The sequence below is a fragment of the Schistocerca serialis genome, chromosome 2, assembly GCF_023864345.2.
Source record: "Schistocerca serialis cubense isolate TAMUIC-IGC-003099 chromosome 2, iqSchSeri2.2, whole genome shotgun sequence".
NCBI classification, from domain to species: domain Eukaryota; kingdom Metazoa; phylum Arthropoda; class Insecta; order Orthoptera; family Acrididae; genus Schistocerca; species Schistocerca serialis.
The window spans coordinates 1141422117-1141441534 of NC_064639.1; the positions used below are offsets into that span (position 1 = coordinate 1141422117).

Below are 19418 nucleotides of genomic sequence, written 5' to 3' on the forward strand. Positions count from 1 at the left end.
GATGGTTTCTATTCCCTCTGCACCCTTTTGCGTCACGGTTCTTCGTCGCCTGTGTCTTGTAGGAATCTAATTTAAAAATATTTCCCTCTGAACCCCTCCACGTCAGCCCGCCGGTGTCACGTACAGCCAGACGGGAACAGAGGGACTCGTTCTAGCGCATACTACGTAATAGCTGGTCGGACTCGGAGAAAACAGCGAAGCTATGCAGCGCGGGGGAGCCCCGCGGTTCTGCGGCTGGCAGGAAGAGAAACAGGGCAGGTGTGTGTGTGGATGTGTGCGCCGCCTACAGGATGAGCGGGGCCGACCGGTCGTTCGTCTTGGTTTTCCGCAGCTTCACCGTGGCGAACACGTTGCTCCTGCCGACAGACAGAAAGACGGGTGAGCCGTGTGAGGCCACTCCATTTTTTACACATTTGCATGCTGCGTCACTAACACGCGCTGCATAAGCGAGAGACATTTATTTTATTTAAATTGCACTGTGGGAAAATACATACTCTGCAAGGCTACCTTTCATCTCTAGCAGAAATTGCAGCAAACGAGAAAACATATGATGCAAGCTTGTACACACTACTTGGAAACCCCTGAAAAAGAAAATAATGGAAGAAGAATCATCTCTTCTTCTATTATGGATGTAGCGTGAGAGGATTGCTATCTTATATATTTCTCTCTGAATCATTATTAGTGTTATTTACTTTCACGAATAGTGGCATTCTGAAATCTGCTGGTGAAGCTGTTCCAACGCTTTCCCATAGTAGACAGCTCAACAAAGGAAAATTGTAGGAAAAAATTCTTGTTTTCGCAAATTGTTGTGTAGTGATAGGAGGTTGCGTCATGAACAACATACTAAAATTTCTGACCGGTGAGGTGTGATCGTTGGGATACAGGAAGGGGGTGAGCATTTAAAGATCAGATTTTTTACCTTTCTGCATATTTACAGCGTGCAGGATGTTGCTGAACAGCAACTCTTATTCGCTTACGATCCAAAGGAACAGCCACAGTAGCAAGTAAAACAGATGTTTAATCCGTAAGTGACCATTTTAGTGTTAATTATTGGATTTCGATTCCCCCCCCCCCCCCCCCCCCCGAGAAAGAAGAGAAGTTGAAAAAACAGAATTACGAGATAGCAGAACAATAAAAGCAGGTGATAAAATGGTGACTGGTAAAAACTGAAACCTGGCGAAAAAGATGCGAATAAATACAAAACAAACGGTCGGTGATGCTGAGTAAAACACATAGTAAACAGACAGGCACAATTAAAAAAAAAAAAAACACGGGACTGTCTGGTTTCAACTAGTGCAGCACTGACAGGGGCACACAACACTGAATACTCACTTAAAACAGCACCATAGAGGCGACACAGCGGCAGATGGTGGGGGCGGGAGGATGAACCAGACCAATGAGGGGGGAAAAAGGGGGCAGGACAGGAAAAGAAAAAAGGGGGGCATTGGAGGGAGATAATACAGAAAAAATGGGTGCAGGGCGGATGTGAGAAGAAATGGGAAAGGCAGTGGAGGGGAGAGCAAAAGGATTCAGGGGAGAGAAGTGAGCCAGAGAGAGGGTAGGTGGGGAAAAAACAGGACGGAAGGGAGAGGGAGCCCAGGAAAAGGACAGAGGGCGAGGTGAGGATCAGGGTTGATAGGAGGGATAAATGGAGGGAGAGAGGGCATCATCCTGGAGGGGGAGTCGATGGAAGCTGCCTTGGGAAAGGATATGAAGGGTGTAGAGGTGGATGGTATGGGGGAGAGGGTAGGGGGGACACAACAGTGAAGGCGCAGCACAGGGAGAACGTTGGAGAGGAGAGGATCAACCAGGGGATGAGGGGGATCAAGTTGGTGGGAGGTGTGGATATGTTCAAGGAAAAGGACCAGATGGGGGACAGGAATCAGGTTGTAGCAGATCTGCATGGGGAATGGGAGGCCTATATAGAAGGTGAGGCAGAGCACATGGCACTCAAGGATCTGGAGGGACATACAGAATTTGTGAGAGCAGATATCCAGGTGGGACTGTCATAACAGAGGATGGGACAGATTAAGGATTTGTAGGTGTGGAGGATGGTAGAGGGGTTTAACCCCCATGTCTGACCAGAGAGGAGTTTATGGAGGCAGAGGTAGTTGTGGGCTTTGGATTGGACAGAGTGGTGATGAGGGATCCAGGTGAGGTGACAGTCAATGGCAGGGCCAATGTAGGTGAGGGTGGGGGATAGACAGATAGGATGGGCACAGATTGTAAGGGGAAAATCGAGGAGCAGGAAGGTGTGAGTGGAATGACTAACGATGATTGTCTGGTCTCGGAAGGATTGATTTTCAGGAGCCATTGGTTACACTATGGAGCAAAAAGGTCAAGGTGATTCTGGAGAAGGCATTGGTACTATTGAAGGGTAGGAGCGAGGGCAAGGAAGGCGGTGTCATCGACATACTGCAGGTGTACTGGAGGGGGGATTGGGGCATATTTGCCGTTTACAGGAGGTGGAGAAGAGGGGAGAGGACAGAGCCCTGGGGCACCCACAGAGGGGTAGAAAGTGTAGGAATCAGCGTTATGGGTGGTAACGTAGGAGGGGCGGTGGGAGAGGAAGGAGGCAATCACACGGACATAGTTGATAGGAAGGGCATAGGTATGGAGTAAACAGGAGATCTGGATGCCAGACATGGTCGTAGGCCTTTTCGAGGTTGAGAGAGACAAAATTGGCAGAGTGACGGCAGTTATCCTGGAGGGAGAGGAGATGAGTGAGTTGGTCGTTGGCAGAGAAGGGAGGTCGAAAGGCACATTGGGTGTTGAGGAGAAAGTGGTGTCAGTGGAGATGGTGATGGATACACCAGGTAAGGATGGATTCCAAGACCTTGCTGAATTCTGAGCTGAGACATATAGGGTGATAGAAAGAGGCATCAGATAGAGGCTTGTTGGGTTTGGAGAACATCAAGATACAGGAGGTTTTCCACAGGTCGGCGTAGAAGCCAGTGGCAAGGATTACGTTGTAGAGGGTGGCAAGGACTGCTAGGAAGGAGGGAGGGCAGTGTTTGAGATGGCGGTAGGTAACGTGATCGTGGCCGGGAGCAGTGTTGCATTTAATGCAGTGTGTGCAGCTGATGTCGTGTGAAGTGGTGGGAGTGTTAAGTTTAGATGTTGGTGTGTGTTTCAAGTACTGTAAGCTAGGAGGAAGGTGAGGAACAGAGGTATCCGTACATTCGATGATGTCAGGGAGGAGGGATAATCAAATTGTAGATCACCTGGAATGGAAAAGACATCAGATAGGTGGGAGGCAAAGTGGTTGTCCTTACTGAGGTTGTCAGGAAAGGGACGGTCATCAAGGAGAAGAGGGTACTGTGAGGCAGGGCGGTTCCCAGTAAGGCGGTGGAAAGCAGACCAATACTTGGGAGCATGGTGTTGAGTTGTCTTCATTTCTGTCGCCAAGCACGGCGTTTCTTCGCAGTAAGCATGTTGCGGATGTGTCGTCGTAATTGCTGGTGGCGTGTGAGTGTCTTATGGTCACGAGTGCCGAGAACACAGCGGTAGAGGCGGCGGGATTCACGAAGGAGGAGGACGGCCTGTGGGAGCAAGGCTGAGTGGTGAGGGTGGATGGCTTTGGTAGGGATATGGGTGGCGACGCCGTCAGACAAGATCTGGTGGAGGAAGGCCGCGGTGCAGGAGATGTCATCAGGAGATTGGAGGGTAAGGTCGTGGTGTTCGATTTGAGTGTGTATGGAGTCCCGTTGGGCATCCCAGTTGGCGCAAGAGTAATCGTGGACAAGTTTAGGAGGGATGTCAGGGCGAAGAGTGGGGGGGAGGGGATGGCGAACATCAGAGATAGTGAGGAAGACGGGAGCATGGTCAATGCCAATGAGGTCAAGGACATCGGCGGTGATGCGCCCAAGGAGATTGGGAGAGGCTACTATCACGTTGGGAGTGGTGTTGGATTCGGGTCGGATCTGCTGGGGGAGGGGAACCTGGTCTCCCTGGAGGGTGGTGATAAACTGATGCCATCGCTGGAGTTCGGCAGGAGCACGGCTGTGGATATTGAGGTCAGCGGCAATCACGTAGGTGGAGAATGTAGAAAAAATCAGAATTACAATGTATCAACACACCTGTTTACGTTAAGTACAAGTGCAAAGTATAAACAGATTGCATATCGCCAAAGTTTGCAAAGTTGAAGGTACGTCCTAGACTACATTAAACAATTCCGAAAATATATGTCCAGAACCAAGTGAACATCACTAAAGTTCGTTAATGAACGATGGAGACAAGTTAGAAGCTAATAGGAAACCTAGGGAAGGTGGCGCACTCGTGGCGCCCTGGTTCTTTTATTTCGAGAAATGTTGTTTCCATAGTAATCCACAATCTTAAAACGAAGCAATGGTTCAAATGGCTCCTAGAACCGCTCAGCCACCGCAGCCGCCGACCGTTGTAGGCGAGCGATTCTAGGCGCTTCAGTCTGGAACCGCGCGACTGCTACGGTCGCAGGTTCGAATCCTGCCTCGGGCATGGATGAGTGTGATGCCCTTAGGTTAGTTAGGTTTAAGTAGTTCTAAGTTCTAGGGGACTGATGACCACAGATGTTAAGTACCATAGTGCTCAGAGCCATTTGAACCATTTTGAACCACCGCACCCGGCTCAACGAAGCAATGAACAAAATATGATTACACAACATAAGCAGCACATACACATGTTTCCTTTTGATTCTTTTTATCCTACCTACCTTATCCACATTCCTTCCCTTAGCACTTTTCTTTTTCCTCTTTCCGTTTTACCCCCCCCCCCCTTTTCCTTCCACTCCTTCCCCTTACCCCTCATACTCCTCCCTTCCCCTACCCTTTCCTTGTAATTATACTGATTGCCCAAATGCTACTGTCAATATAATTATGGTCTCTTTTTCTGATTTATATGTTACTGAACGTGATCTTATTGCCACATATAGTATGATTTCATGCGCAACCCTTATTGGTCTATTTTTAGTTCAGTTTAATTACCGAAACGTGTATGTTTGTGGACATCTTTTCATACTGTTTTTTAAATATTCTTTTGTGTTTGTTGTGTTTTTCGCGCAATTATGCTACCCAGTAACAACGATGTATATGATACAAAATGGCAATGTTGTACACTCCTGGAAATGGAAAAAAGAACACATTGACACCGGTGTGTCAGACCCACCATACCTGCTCCGGACACTGCGAGAGGGCTGTACAAGCAATGATCACACGCACGGCACAGCGGACACACCAGGAACCGCGGTGTTGGCCGTCGAATGGCGCTAGCTGCGCAGCATTTGTGCACCGCCGCCGTCAGTGTCAGCCAGTTTTCCGTGGCATACGGAGCTCCATCGCAGTCTTTAACACTGGTAGCATGCCACGACAGCGTGGACGTCAACCGTATGTGCAGTTGACGGAATTTGAGCGAGGGCATATAGTGGGCATGCGGGAGGCCGGGTGGACGTACCGCCGAATTGCTCAACACGTGGGGCGTGACGTCTCCACAGTACATCGATGTTGTCGCCAGTGGTCGGCGGAAGGTGCACGTGCCCGTCGACCTGGGACCGGACCGCAGCGACGCACGGATGCACGCCAAGACCGTAGGATCCTACGCAGTGCCGTAGGGGACCGCACCGCCACTTCCCAGCAAATTAGGGACACTGTTGCTCCTGGGGTATCGGCGAGGACCATTCGCAACCGTCTCCATGAAGCTGGGCTACGGTCCCGCACACCGTTAGGCCGTCTTCCGCTCACGCCCCAACATCGTGCAGCCCGCCTCCAGTGGTGTCGCGACAGGCGTGAATGGAGGGACGAATGGAGACGTGTCGTCTTCAGCGATGAGAGTCGCTTCTGCCTTGGTGCCAATGATGGTCGTATGCGTGTTTGGCGCCGTGCTGGTGAGCGCCACAATCAGGACTGCATACGACCGAGGCACACAGGGCCAACACCCGGCATCATGGTGTGGGGAGCGATCTCCTACACTGGCCGTACACCACTGGTGATCGTCGAGGGGACACTGAATAGTGCACGGTACATCCAAACCGTCATCGAACCCATCGTTCTACCATTCCTAGACCGGCAAGGGAACTTGCTGTTCCAACAGGACAATGCACGTCCGCATGTATCCCGTGCCACCCAACGTGCTCTAGAAGGTGTAAGTCAACTACCCTGGCCAGCAAGATCTCCGGATCTGTCCCCCATCGAGCATGTTTGGGACTGGATGAAGCGTCGTCTCACGCGGTCTGCACGTCCAGCACGAACGCTGGTCCAACTGAGGCGCCAGGTGGAAATGGCATGGCAAGCCGTTCCACAGGACTACATCCAGCATCTCTGCGATCGTCTCCATGGGAGAATAGCAGCCTGCATTGCTGCGAAAGGTGGATATGCACTGTTCTAGTGCCGACATTGTGCATGCTCTGTTGCCTGTGCCTAGTGCCTGTGGGTCTGTCAGTGTGATCATGTGATGTATCTGACCCCAGGAATGTGTCAATAAAGTTTCCCCTTCCTGGGAAAATGAATTCACGGTGTTCTTATTTCAATTTCCAGGAGTGTATTTCGTACTTCCGACGACGATGTATTGATATGTTTCACGACTTACGGCACGTGCGTCCTACAGTTTTTGGTTTTATATTGTAGCACTCATTATTTCAGAGTATTATATTTATGTAGATTAGCATACTTACAAAACCTGTGCATCTGCGACGAATGATGTGTAATCCTTTTTAATATATCGCTTGTTTTTAAGATTGTGGATTACTGCGGAAGTAACATTTCCAGAAGTAGAAGAATCAAGGCCAAATGAGGTCGCCATCTCTCCTACTTCTTCTAGTAGCTTCTAAGCTGATCAGTATCATTCGTCTACGAACTTCAGTGACGTCCACTTGGATCCCAGACATGTAAGTATCGCAATTATTTAATGTTATTTTCGACGTACATTTAACTACGCGAGTCTTGGTATGTACTGGTGACGATATGCAGCCTATTTATGCTTTGCACTCGTACTTAGTGTAAACGTGTGTTTTTATGTATTGTAATTTTGACGTTTTATACATCCCTACCCCATCTCCTCCCCGGCCTCCTTTCTTCCCACCTCCCTCGTCAATATGCTCCTGGCAGATCCTCTCTGTTTGCTCATCGTCATCAGTGTCCTACGTCAGTGTTGTGTTTTGTGCTGTTCTCCTGTGCGTCAAGAGCTGTGATTTTAATAGTGCGCTGGACATAGTGTTCTTGTCACTGATTGTTGTGTGCTACGCCGTCCGTCGATACTTTTATGATCCAGTGTGTGGTTTTGTTTCGTGTGCCCTAACTTTTTATGGTTTTTATCTCCATTTTACAGTCCCCCGTTTTTTGTCTGTTCTCTTCTGTACTGTTCCGCATTTTTTTATATCTATGTACGCCATATTTTCTCCATTCTGTTATCTTAAATGTCTTCTATGTATAATTGCTGTCTTTCGGCTGGAGAGCAGCGCATATGCTGCTGCAGCCCACCCCAGATGGGGCACTGAAACACAATGAAGGGGAAAAAAAGTTATATATATATATATATATATACAGGGTGATTCAAAAAGAATACCACAACTTTAAAAATGTGTATTTAATGAAAGAAACATAATATAACCTTCTGTTATACATCATTACAAAGAGTATTTAAAAAGGTTTGTTTTCACTCAAAAACAAGTTCAGAGATGTTCAATATGGCCCCCTCCAGACACTCGAGCAATATCAACCCGATACTCCAACTCGTTCCACACTCTCTGTAGCATATCAGGCGTAACAGTTTGGATAGCTGCTGTTATTTCTCGTTTCAAATCATCAATGGTGGCTGGGAGAGTTGGCCGAAACACCATATCCTTAACATACCCCCATAAGAAAAAATCGCAGGGGGTAAGATCAGGGCTTCTTGGAGGCCAGTGATGAAGTGCTCTGTCACGGGCTGCCTGGCGGCCGATCCATCGCCTCGGGTAGTTGACGTTCAGGTAGTTATGGACAGATAAGTGCCAATGTGGTGGCGCTCCATCCTGCTGAAATATGAATTGTTGTGCTTCTTGTTCGAGCTGAGGGAACAGCCAATTCTCTAACATCTCCAGATACTGTAGTCCAGTTACAGTAGCACCTTCGAAGAAAGGTTGAAACACGTATGTAACGCAGCAGCGATGGCGAGGCATTGTAGCATCTGTGACCAGAGAGTATGCGCTTGACCGCGCGAGTGTTGCGAGCGATTCTCAGTCAGTAGTAGTCTTTGCGAGTTAGTTGTCGCTATGCAGAGTAGCAGTCAGTCAGTCGTTGCGAGTCTGTAGCTCCGTCTAGTTGAGAGCAGTACTCAGTCTGTAGTCGTCATGCAGAGCGGTCGGTCAGTAGTAGCAGCCCAGTGCGGTTGTGTGATGTAGGCGGTCGGCAACAATGGTCAAGATGAGGAATAAGGTATACTGTTAATTAATATAATCATTAGATAATGAAAAATTTTATTTATTGTAATTATTCTCCAACAAGTCTCCCAATAATAATTTTTATTTCAAAAGCATTTTCTCAAAAGTTTAATTTTTATTGAACTCAAGACTTCGTTGCACTTCCCATTTCATTCCACTTCTTTTGAAGGAAAATTTCACTAGAATCAAAAAAAAAAAAAAAAAAAAACAGAATATTATTATTTGCAATGCAGTTCCTCCAAGCGGTGCGCAACAACAAGAGCAGATATGTGACATCCATTTATTCCGAGGTAAGACTTTAATTCTGATTGTTTTACACAGGGCCAAAGACCGATATTTCGGTTTAATTAAATTTTCTTATCACTGAATGGACTTTAATTTTTCATGAGGAATTTATATTTGAGTCAGATTGCGAATTTCACACATTTGTTGCCATTGTCAGTACATTTGATTGTGGGCAGGTTACGCATAGAGCCATGTCCATCAGCATTTCTAATTAGTATCGTTATTTTCTTTTAAAATTTTTGTGGGGAGGTTACACTTGGCTCCCATTTCTATTAAGTATTGCTATATTTTCTTTAAAAATTGCGGTGGGGAGGTTACACTTGGCGACACCCAGTCCAGGATCGTATTTCGTTGAGAGTCTTTTGAGCGACAGTCAGATATCTGCTCTTATTTGCTTAGATAATTAGGATTTGGCGCAACGCTTTTAATAATATTGTGACTTTCTTTCTACAGGTCAACGGCAATTTGCTGCTTTGTTGTATTTGTGTGTTGCTTTTGCATTGTGCTTATTTGTTTTGTGAAAAATTTTGACTATTGTAAAAATGCCGCGAAAGACTGTGAATAGTGTATCGCGAAGTATTGTGAATGAAATTACCGACTTAAACAACGTGACCGATAGTAATTGTGATACGCAACGTAATGATGACAATCCTGCGTTCACTAACAATCAGTGCATTCCAACCACTAATGATGACTTTCACCTTAATGATGAACAAACGAACTCAATTGTCTCGTCTGTTAACTTGACGACAATTGATGACGCAGAATGCTCTATGGTAATGAGCGCTGCAGAGCTTAACACACCCGATTTGGAAAATTCAAGTAACGTACAGGCAAATTTGTCTAAAGAAAGTGATCAGGATACACAAAGTACGACGGATTTATTTAATTCCGGAACAGTGTCTGACAATGTACATCCGACTGATAAACGTTTTTGTAAATTACAGAATGACCAAATGGTCATACAAAACGCGACAATTGTAGATACACCATCAAACAGTAGTGAGAATAAAGTAGGTAATGTTACTTTGGAACAATTTATGACAATAATGCTACAGTCTAAGAACAAAAATGACGAAAATTTCAAACACTTAAATGAAAAACTTGACAATAATGACAAAAAACAAGACAAACTTAGTGAACAGGTCCGACAACAGAGTGAAAAGTTCAAACAACTTAGGGAACAGAACAGACAGCTTAGTGAACAAATTAGAGACGTTGCCGCGCAGTGCCATGACACTAAGGAACAGTTGCGCGTGGAAATTGAGGCTTGTTCACGAAAAAATAGCGAAGAAATAAAGTCTGTTGCACAAGAATTAAGGGAAATGCAAACAGCCGCAACAGATACACTCAGAGACGAAATTAGCGGAGTCGCCAAACAGTGCTCTGAAAAAGCTACACAATTACGGGACGAGTTTAGAGCAATGACGGTAGAACTTTCGCGCACTATGGACGCAAAGATAGACGCGAAATTCGAACAGCAGAACACTCAGATTAACGAGCGCTTTAATCAGCACATACAGAACAGTGATACGCGTTTCCGCAGATTTATTCAGGATCAAAACAAAGTAAAACGACAAGTCATGGAAACAATCACTGCACAAAGACAAGAGGACAAACGTAAAATATTCGCGAAAGCGAAGACGTATGTAGACAATAATATTACTACTGTGTCCGACAAAATTAATACCATAGAACAATTGAACGCGGAATTACGGGATGAAATTTCTGATCTTAAAGCAAAAACGGATACACACACAGTAAATATTCAAACAGTGACAGATAGATTCGAACAACTAGATCTAACACAGGATTGCGATGTCATCAAAGCTGATGTTAAAAAACTGAGCGAAACTACGCGCAATTTGCAAAAACAGATTAATGCGTCTGATTCTAAAACCGATGATCAGGTTAAAATACTGACTGAAAAATGTGATGAATTGGCCAGTCGTATTGATGTTATCGAAAATGCTAATGACAATAAATCAGACGATACTGCACCGGTTTCTTTTATCCAAACACCTGAATTTCAAAATTTACAGCTGACAATTAATGAAATCGATTCATCTAACAACACGTTACGTCGGAAGTTATCAAATTTACAACAAGAAGTAACAGAGATGAAAAACATTTCAGTTAATAACATACCACAACAGACGCCACTTTATGAACATTTGTCAGACTCACGCAGCGTGTATAATGTGAGCAATTTACAGCAACTACGCGACTTAAAATCCGAAAAGCCACGCGAATTAAAATCTGAAAAGCTACGCAACTTGAAAACCGAAATGACAGAGACGAACAGATTCACACACAAACCCGAACGTGTTCTCAAATTCAGTGACGAGAACGTTGATAATAAGCAGTTTGCATTTGTAAGAAAATGTAAGGAATTTAATAATGGCAGAACACAGATACACGATTTGCACTGTATACGACAATTTATTTTTGTACTTTCACCGCTATTATCTGTAATGGAGAAACTAGCTTTGAACCTGAAGCGACAAATTGCTATTGTATTTTCATCAGCATTGCCTGTAATGAGGAAACTAGAATTAACATGGATACAACTATTTGCTTTTGAATTTTTACCGCTATTGCGTGCAACGCAAAAGCTAAAATTTATTTGCAGTGCGTAATGGACCTCAGGGGATTCATTACGCTTTAATGAATATGTGCCGTAGCGAGCATAGGGCCCCGAGCTGTAGTAGTGCTGTTTCATCTTTAGTTTTCTGCACTGCTGCCTTCTCTTCTACTATCCTTTATATCTATCCAAACTGCTCTTTAACTATTGCTCTTTGTAGTATTAAGAAACATGTAATGAATATCCGATGTGACAAACTTTTACCGAATGTGACAATTTTCAGTAGGCACTCCCGTAATGACAACTACCGCCGTAATTTTAATTACAGATAAAATCGTAATCATCAGTATGTGTAAAAGTAAAATTAACAGCAAACGCATTTTTTGGTAACAATAGATGTTTTTCACCACAATAGCATGAAAGTCAACCGCTTAGCATACGTAACCAACAATGCAGTCTACAAGGTCAACCAAACTTTAATGTTTCGCCGCGTGCATGTATAGTCTCAGCTACAACAAATAGTAACGCACAGCAGCAAAGAAATAACTACGTACAGACAACACACTATTTCAACTCGTATCGCAATGCGCCGTATAGAAATTACTATCATGACAGACGCAAAAATAACGAGCACAATTTTCAGCGTACATTTAATAACAGTCGATATTATGAGCAGCAAGAACATTAGCAACAACATATTATCACGAATGAAACAGACAATAGGTGTCATCCATAGCGTAACACGTCAGTATGAAATGACAGAACAGTTCATATAGTGGATATGCCACAACATTCTCCCGTAAATAATAACACGTACGATAGAATTTAACCAGATACAGTACAGGTTTTATATTACAGTAACGCAAACATTACTTTTGACACGCAGAATTTTGTTCACGAGAATGTTATTTGAAACATGCTCTGTTGAATGCACCACTGTTATCGCACCCAGATCTTACCAGAAATTTCTCCATTGCCACCGACAGCTCTAACACCGCTTTAGGTGTATATATTTTTCAGGAAATTGAAGAAGATGGTTCTACAGTAATTAAAAACATCGCATTTGCAAGCCGCATTCTGTCACCTGCTGAGCGAAATTACTCTGTTACAGAATTGGAAACATTATGCGTTGTCTGGGCTTTTACGAGATTTCGGGACTTTCTTTATGGCAGACATACCACCGTTTACACAGATCACAGAGCGATACAATTTTTACTTTCAGCTAAATTTACTCATGACAGATTAAGTAGATGGAAACTTTATTTACAAGAATTTAATTTTACGATTGTCCACATTCCCGGCACACAAAATGTTATAGCAGACGCACTATCGCGTTCTCTCAGCAACAATCAGCAAGACGTAGCAACCCACTTCTGCAAAGCAAATTTCAGTGTCATGTACATTCAGCAAGTTGCATTTGAAAACTTTATTTCATCGTCATTACAGGACATAGCGCAAGAACAAAACAAAGACAATGTGTGGAAAGAAATTAAACACCTTTGGGAAGATAAGAATAATGTTACGATTAGAAACCACTACACTGTACGCAATGACATTCTGTTTCGCCGCTCTCATCCTGACAGCAACATTTGGTTATTATGCATACCTGACGAACTGGTTAACAAATTAATTTGGTACACTCATTTAAGTTACGCACATTACGGAGCACGAAAATGTTTTCTTATACTGAGACAGAACTGTTACTTTGCCAACATGGAGAAACGTATACGACGAGTTTTAGCGTCTTGTAAAATTTGCCAGAAAGCTAAATCAGACACCACTTCACATATTCCTCCTTTATATCCCATTATACCTGTGAAATTAAGACACATGGCCGCAGTAGATATTTTTGGTCCGATTCCGAGAACTAACAGAGGTTTTTGCTACATTTTTGTCGCTGTTGAGCTCACTTCAAAATTTGTTACTTTCACTCCGTTACGCAAAGCTACTGCTAAAACTGTTTCGAAAGCATTTGTAAAACATTTTCTATCTCATGTAGGGCATGTAATGAAAGTAATTTCTGATAATGGATCTCAATTTCGTAGTAGTGTATGGACACGCATGTTACGAGCCAGAAACATTTCTCCGATTTATATATCCAAGTACCACGCTTCTTCGAACCCTTGTGAAAGATTAATGAAGGAAATTGGTAAGCTGTGCAGAATATACTGCCACAAAAGACATATTGATTGGGATACACACATACTCTCATTCCAAGATGTAATTAATTCCATTCCAAATGAATCCACTATGCTATCTCCGACTGTTATACTGAAAAACGTTGAACCACCGAACAAAATTAAAGAATTAATAGAATTCCCCAAAAATCGTCGCCTACGACACCACGAAATAATTGACATTGCGCTGAACAACATCAAACGTGCCGCAGAGCGCCGGAGAAGACAGCAAAAACAGGTTTGTACACGCCGCGACTTTCACGTTGGACAGAAGATATTAGTACGTACACACTATTTATCCAGCAAATTAAAAGGTAAGTGCAGTAAATTTGAACTTCTATACGCAGGTCCGTATCGGATTCGCAGCATCCCTCACCCCAATGTTGTACACGTCGAGACTTTGAGAACCAGAAAATCGAAAGGCAATCACCATATCTCAAACATTAAACCGTTTATTGAGTGAAACCACTGTATGATTCAACACACTATGATGCCATTTACTAATGCAATTAATTCACCTGACTAATTATTGATGATTATCGTATTTTTTTCTTGGCAAGTGCCCGGCAAGGTAAGGTTAGCAGGTCGCTCTTCTTGTCGTTACACATCAGACCATGCATATTTTTCCAGATGAATTTACACATTTACGACTATTTCTGCAATTATATTTATGTGACTACTTATTGATGATTATCGTATTTTTTTCTTGGCAAGTGCCCGGCAAGGTAAGGTTAGCAGGTCGCTCTTCTTGTCGTCACACATCAGACCGTGCATATTTTTCCAGATGAATTTACACATTTACGACTATTTCTGCAATTATATTTATGTGACTACTTATTGATGATTATCGTATTTTTTTTTTTTTGGCAAGTGCCCGGCAAGGTAAGGTTAGCAGGTCGCTTTTCTTGTCGTTACACATCAGACCGTGCACATTTTCCATTTTTTTGTGTATATGACTGTACTCCAGTTTTGTTTGTATGCACTATGAAATAGTTAAGATATAACACACACCAGTCGACTTTGACATTTTTTTTTTGCCTTATGACATCTCAACATCGTGACTGTTTCACATTTTTTTTTGCTACTGCATTGTATTATTCTGTGTACATTTTTTCGCATCCGAACACTGTCAATGTCTTGGACATATTACGTTTTCTGTCATGTTATGCTGTATGGTTAATTGTGTCACCATAAACCAGTCATTATTTAGTGGGTATAGGATTTAAATGCAAGACATTAATCTTTGTTCATCAATTTCAGAAAGGAATGATGATTCTAAGAAATAAATTTAACATAAATGGGAATTTCACCTACGAAATAAACGAAAGGAGATGCAATAACTTTATGAGGAAGAGTAAAGGGATCAGGATTAACAAGCATTAACAAGACTATACTATACTCATCACAGAATAGCAGTCTTAACTAATTTTTTCTTTCAGAATACAAGGTGATTGATGCAGGCTGTCAGAGAGAACTACACATCTTATTTTTAGTGATGAAATATGCTAGAGATAAGGAATAGTTAGGTAATGAGTAATGAAGTGATTTTTTGCAGATGATAGTGAATACTGATGAATAATGATGAAGGAAATGGTATTATGAATAATGAAGTTTTTCTTTACAGGTGATGATAATGGTGAAGTTATGATGATATGGATAATGAAGTTTTTTTTCTTTATGCTACGTAGTTATTTAAGTATTTGTTGCGGTTTGCTTTGACAGCAGGTGTTACATTGCATAGTAGGATGACGGAAAGTTTTGGAAAGGACAGCTATGGAACACATTTTATACACATTTCACTACTTGTTAATTCGAAGTTCACTACTTTTCAGCATAGTGTGCGTTTCTTCTTTCAGGTCAATAATCCGTTTTTGTATTTTTTCCAGGAGAAGTTTTTCATGACACTTACTAAACCTGTTACTTATTATACCTGTTCTAGTACTTGCATTTTTATATTTTTACCCATTTGTGTTTATCATTTATAAATGTGATCACATGTACTGCCTTGTTACATAATCTTGCTACAGCTGACTCATGACGAATGACGTTACCTATCCTCATTTGCAGCAATAGGTCAAAAGCAAAAAGTATTATGCCTCAGCAATTAATTATCGATCCCAACGCAATGCATTGCTACCAAAAAAAATGTATTACCAGTCCCACATAATGTCACTAGTTTATGATAATTCTGAATAATACTGATCAACTCTGAATAGCATGTCACTCGAGTAATGACCTCTTAATGAGACTATATTCAAAATAATGCTTTGTCACTAGCTAATAACTGCCACTGTTTATTGTAATGCCTGTGATTACTAATGATTTGACTGTAATTAACTGATTTTTAATAATGACTTTGTAATGATCTGAATAATACTGAATGATGAACTATGTTTTATTCTATTCAATACTTGATGGCCACTGAGTGCCAATAATTAATGTCAATCAACGAAATTGTTATTAATTATGCCATTAATTAACTCTTGTTTTCAATGTTCATACTTTGTAATTGGAAATAAATGTGACTGTTTCATAATGCTTTGTAATTAGGAAAAGACTAATGATTCTTAATAGATTGGAATGACACATAATTAATTAACTATGGTACTGTTTAATAATGCTTTGTAATTAATTAAGGCTATAAATGATTAATTAATTAACTGTAATTAGACAAATGATTAATTAACGACAAATGATTAATTAACTGTAATTATACAAATAATTAATTAACTGTAACTAGACAAATGATTAATTAAAGACAAATGATTAATTAACTGTAATTAGGAGAAGGTTAATGATTCTTAATTATACTCTGTAACTGAAAAGAATGCGATTATTTCATAATATTTTGTAACCAGGAAAAGAAGGCTACTGATTCTATGTAAAACAATTAATGAACATTTTTCTGTAATACTACATACTTGGTACAGAAATGTTCAATAACTGGGCTATGAATGCCACGAACTATCAATGAAGACTGTAATTGTCAATATTATGTGACTTGATGTCCTTCACCTCATAAGCTGACTACCCTGAATTACTGCAATGTCCATTTGTCCTGTTTATCCCAGTGATCATGGAGCACTATATTTGGTTTTGCACTAATTCTACGTTGGTGTGCCTTGTAAGAGTGTGGTGTTGACACGACATGCTGTCCACCACCATGAGCGATGAAGACATTATTATGGTCCCACTGTTTGGTGTACCTAATGTACTGCCAAAATGAAAACATGGAACATTACTACGACAGTTCAGTGTCTTGGCTACACTGATAAATTCTGATGGGAAAAGAACTTCAAGTTGTGTCACTTGGTGTTGTACTACTGTGGAAAGATATGGACTTTCAGAGCAGCTGTGTGCAATCTAAAGTGCTACAACCATGATGCAATCCTTCCCTTTCCTATCCTGATTCTTGTCACATAAAGAAAAAATTTTTTTTTTGGTAACATCATTTATGTTCATAGGTTATACATTTTTCGATTCGCTAAACTCCAGTGTGAGTACACTTATGTCACTGGTCGACATGATGTTTGCCATTATGTTTATTTGTTGTGAAAATACTAAAGACATTTTTCAGTGCATGTGCACTTTGGACATGAATTTTTTTTTTTTGCCATTATGTTTATTTGTTGTGAAAATGCTAAAGAATTTTTTCAGTGCCTGTGCACTTTGTTATCTGTCAAATAATTTGTATATACTTTTCTGATTTGCTACTATGTTTTGTACTCACATTTTGTCTTTGTCTGATATATTTTGTACTTAGTGCGTGTGCACAACATTTACTTTATGTACTACATCTAATTATTCTTGCCAGTCTGTTTATTTGTTCTGAATATGCTAAAGAATTTTTTCAGTGCCTGTGCACTTTGTTATCTGTCAAAAAGTTTGTATATACTTTTTTCTGATTTGCTACTATGTTTAGTATTCACATTTTGTCCTTGTCTGATATATTTTGTACTTAGTGCGTGTGCACAACATTTAAATATTCTGTAGGTTGTAGGGTTTTGTTAATTAAAGAAAAATTTTGCCGCGCTTGGCAAGTCCAAATGACTCACCATCGCTGCCAAATTTTTGCCCCCCGAGTGGAGGGTTATGAAACACGTATGTAACGCAGCAGCGATGGCGAGGCATTGTAGCATCTGTGACCAGAGAGTATGCGCTTGACCGCGCGAGTGTTGCGAGCGATTCTCAGTCAGTAGTAGTCTTTGCGAGTTAGTTGTCGCTATGCAGAGTAGCAGTCAGTCAGTCGTTGCGAGTCTGTAGCTCCGTCTAGTTGAGAGCAGTACTCAGTCTGTAGTCGTCATGCAGAGCGGTCGGTCAGTAGTAGCAGCCCAGTGCGGTTGTGTGATGTAGGCGGTCGGCAACAATGGTCAAGATGAGGAATAAGGTATACTGTTAATTAATATAATCATTAGATAATGAAAAATTTTATTTATTGTAATTATTCTCCAACAAGTCTCCCAATAATAATTTTTATTTCAAAAGCATTTTCTCAAAAGTTTAATTTTTATTGAACTCAAGACTTCGTTGCACTTCCCATTTCATTCCACTTCTTTTGAAGGAAAATTTCACTAGAATCAAAAAAAAAAAAAAAAAAAAAAAAAACAGAATATTATTATTTGCAATGCAGTTCCTCCAAGCGGTGCGCAACAACAAGAGCAGATATGTGACATCCATTTATTCCGAGGTAAGACTTTAATTCTGATTGTTTTACACAGGGCCAAAGACCGATATTTCGGTTTAATTAAATTTTCTTATCACTGAATGGACTTTAATTTTTCATGAGGAATTTATATTTGAGTCAGATTGCGAATTTCACATTTTTGTTGCCATTTTCAATACCTCTCATTGTGGGCGAGGTTACAATTAGCGCAATGTCCATTAGCATTCATAATTAAATATTGTCGTGTTTCTTTCTTTCAAATTTTTGTGGGGAGGTTACACTCGGCTCCCATTTGTATTGAGTATTGTCCTTTTCATTCCTTTTAAAATTACGGTGGGGAGGTTACAAGGTGACGCTGACGCCTAGTCAACAGCGCCTCAAGCGTACAAATGTACAACTAAATGAAACTTTATAGCTCCCTTAATTCGCCGACAGATAGTGCTTAGCTCTGCCTTTTGTCGTTGCAGAGTTTTCAATTCCTAAAGTAGTGGTATTCTTTTTGAATCACCCTCTATATATATATATATATATATATATATATATATATATATATATATATATATATATATATATATATGCTCGAAATTGGGCATTACCCTGAAACCGATAACCTACAGAAGAAATACCTGCTTCGTTCGCAACTCTGGCTGTCCTTTCGCATCAGTTTACGTTTTCCTTTAACAACCCGAAAACCGCGGTCTCTAGCGAAAATGTTTTCAGGAACAAAATTAAACTAAATTAAATTTCCTGAAAAAATGTCCTGTTAATTCTTGCTTACAACTAATAGTTTTCGCGTCCCATTGGATGAAAAATCGGAAGGTATTAAAAATATTATTTAAATCATATAAAATAGGTTTTATAGATAATAGAATTGGGTTAAGAACACTTATTAAATGGATGAACCACATCTAAGTGGAGTATAAATGTATTGAAAGATTGTGTTCTGGGGTGTAACGGTCCGGAGGAAGGTCGAGGATAGACGAGTCACGGAAGCCAGGCCGCCACATTGTGGTCCTGCACTTATCTCGTTTGCAGGTCCGCGAACTGAAGAACGAGCAGATAAGTCCCCAATCTCTTTACCCTACTACGTCACAAAACGCAACTACAGGCTGTTTCAGAAAGTTGTACTGGAATGGGAGCGACCTGGAACACACGTAGACAAACCCACATGCCTGTGTGTCGTGCTGGAGAGACAGCTGACTTACAAATATCATTGCTAGGAGATCCGCCGTTAGGTGGCCACCTGGAACAACATCTTGAGGAAACTAGTGGATAGTAAACGAGGAGCCAGATTAGATGAATTGAGCATGAGCATATAGATAA

At 41.5% G+C, this 19418-nt stretch overlaps 1 protein-coding gene across 1 annotated transcript in view; it reads right to left on the reverse strand.

Annotated features, from left to right (window-relative positions):
- Nucleotides 1–220: 220 nt before the first annotated feature.
- The window catches only part of LOC126456672 (brain-specific angiogenesis inhibitor 1-associated protein 2), a 628716-nt gene continuing 609518 nt past the window's right edge, over nt 221–19418 (reverse strand). The window contains exon 13 of the mRNA XM_050092414.1: nt 221–356. Within this exon, the coding sequence (XP_049948371.1) occupies nt 284–356 (73 nt within the window). The 3' untranslated portion in view covers nt 221–283. The remainder of the gene's footprint in view (nt 357–19418) is intronic.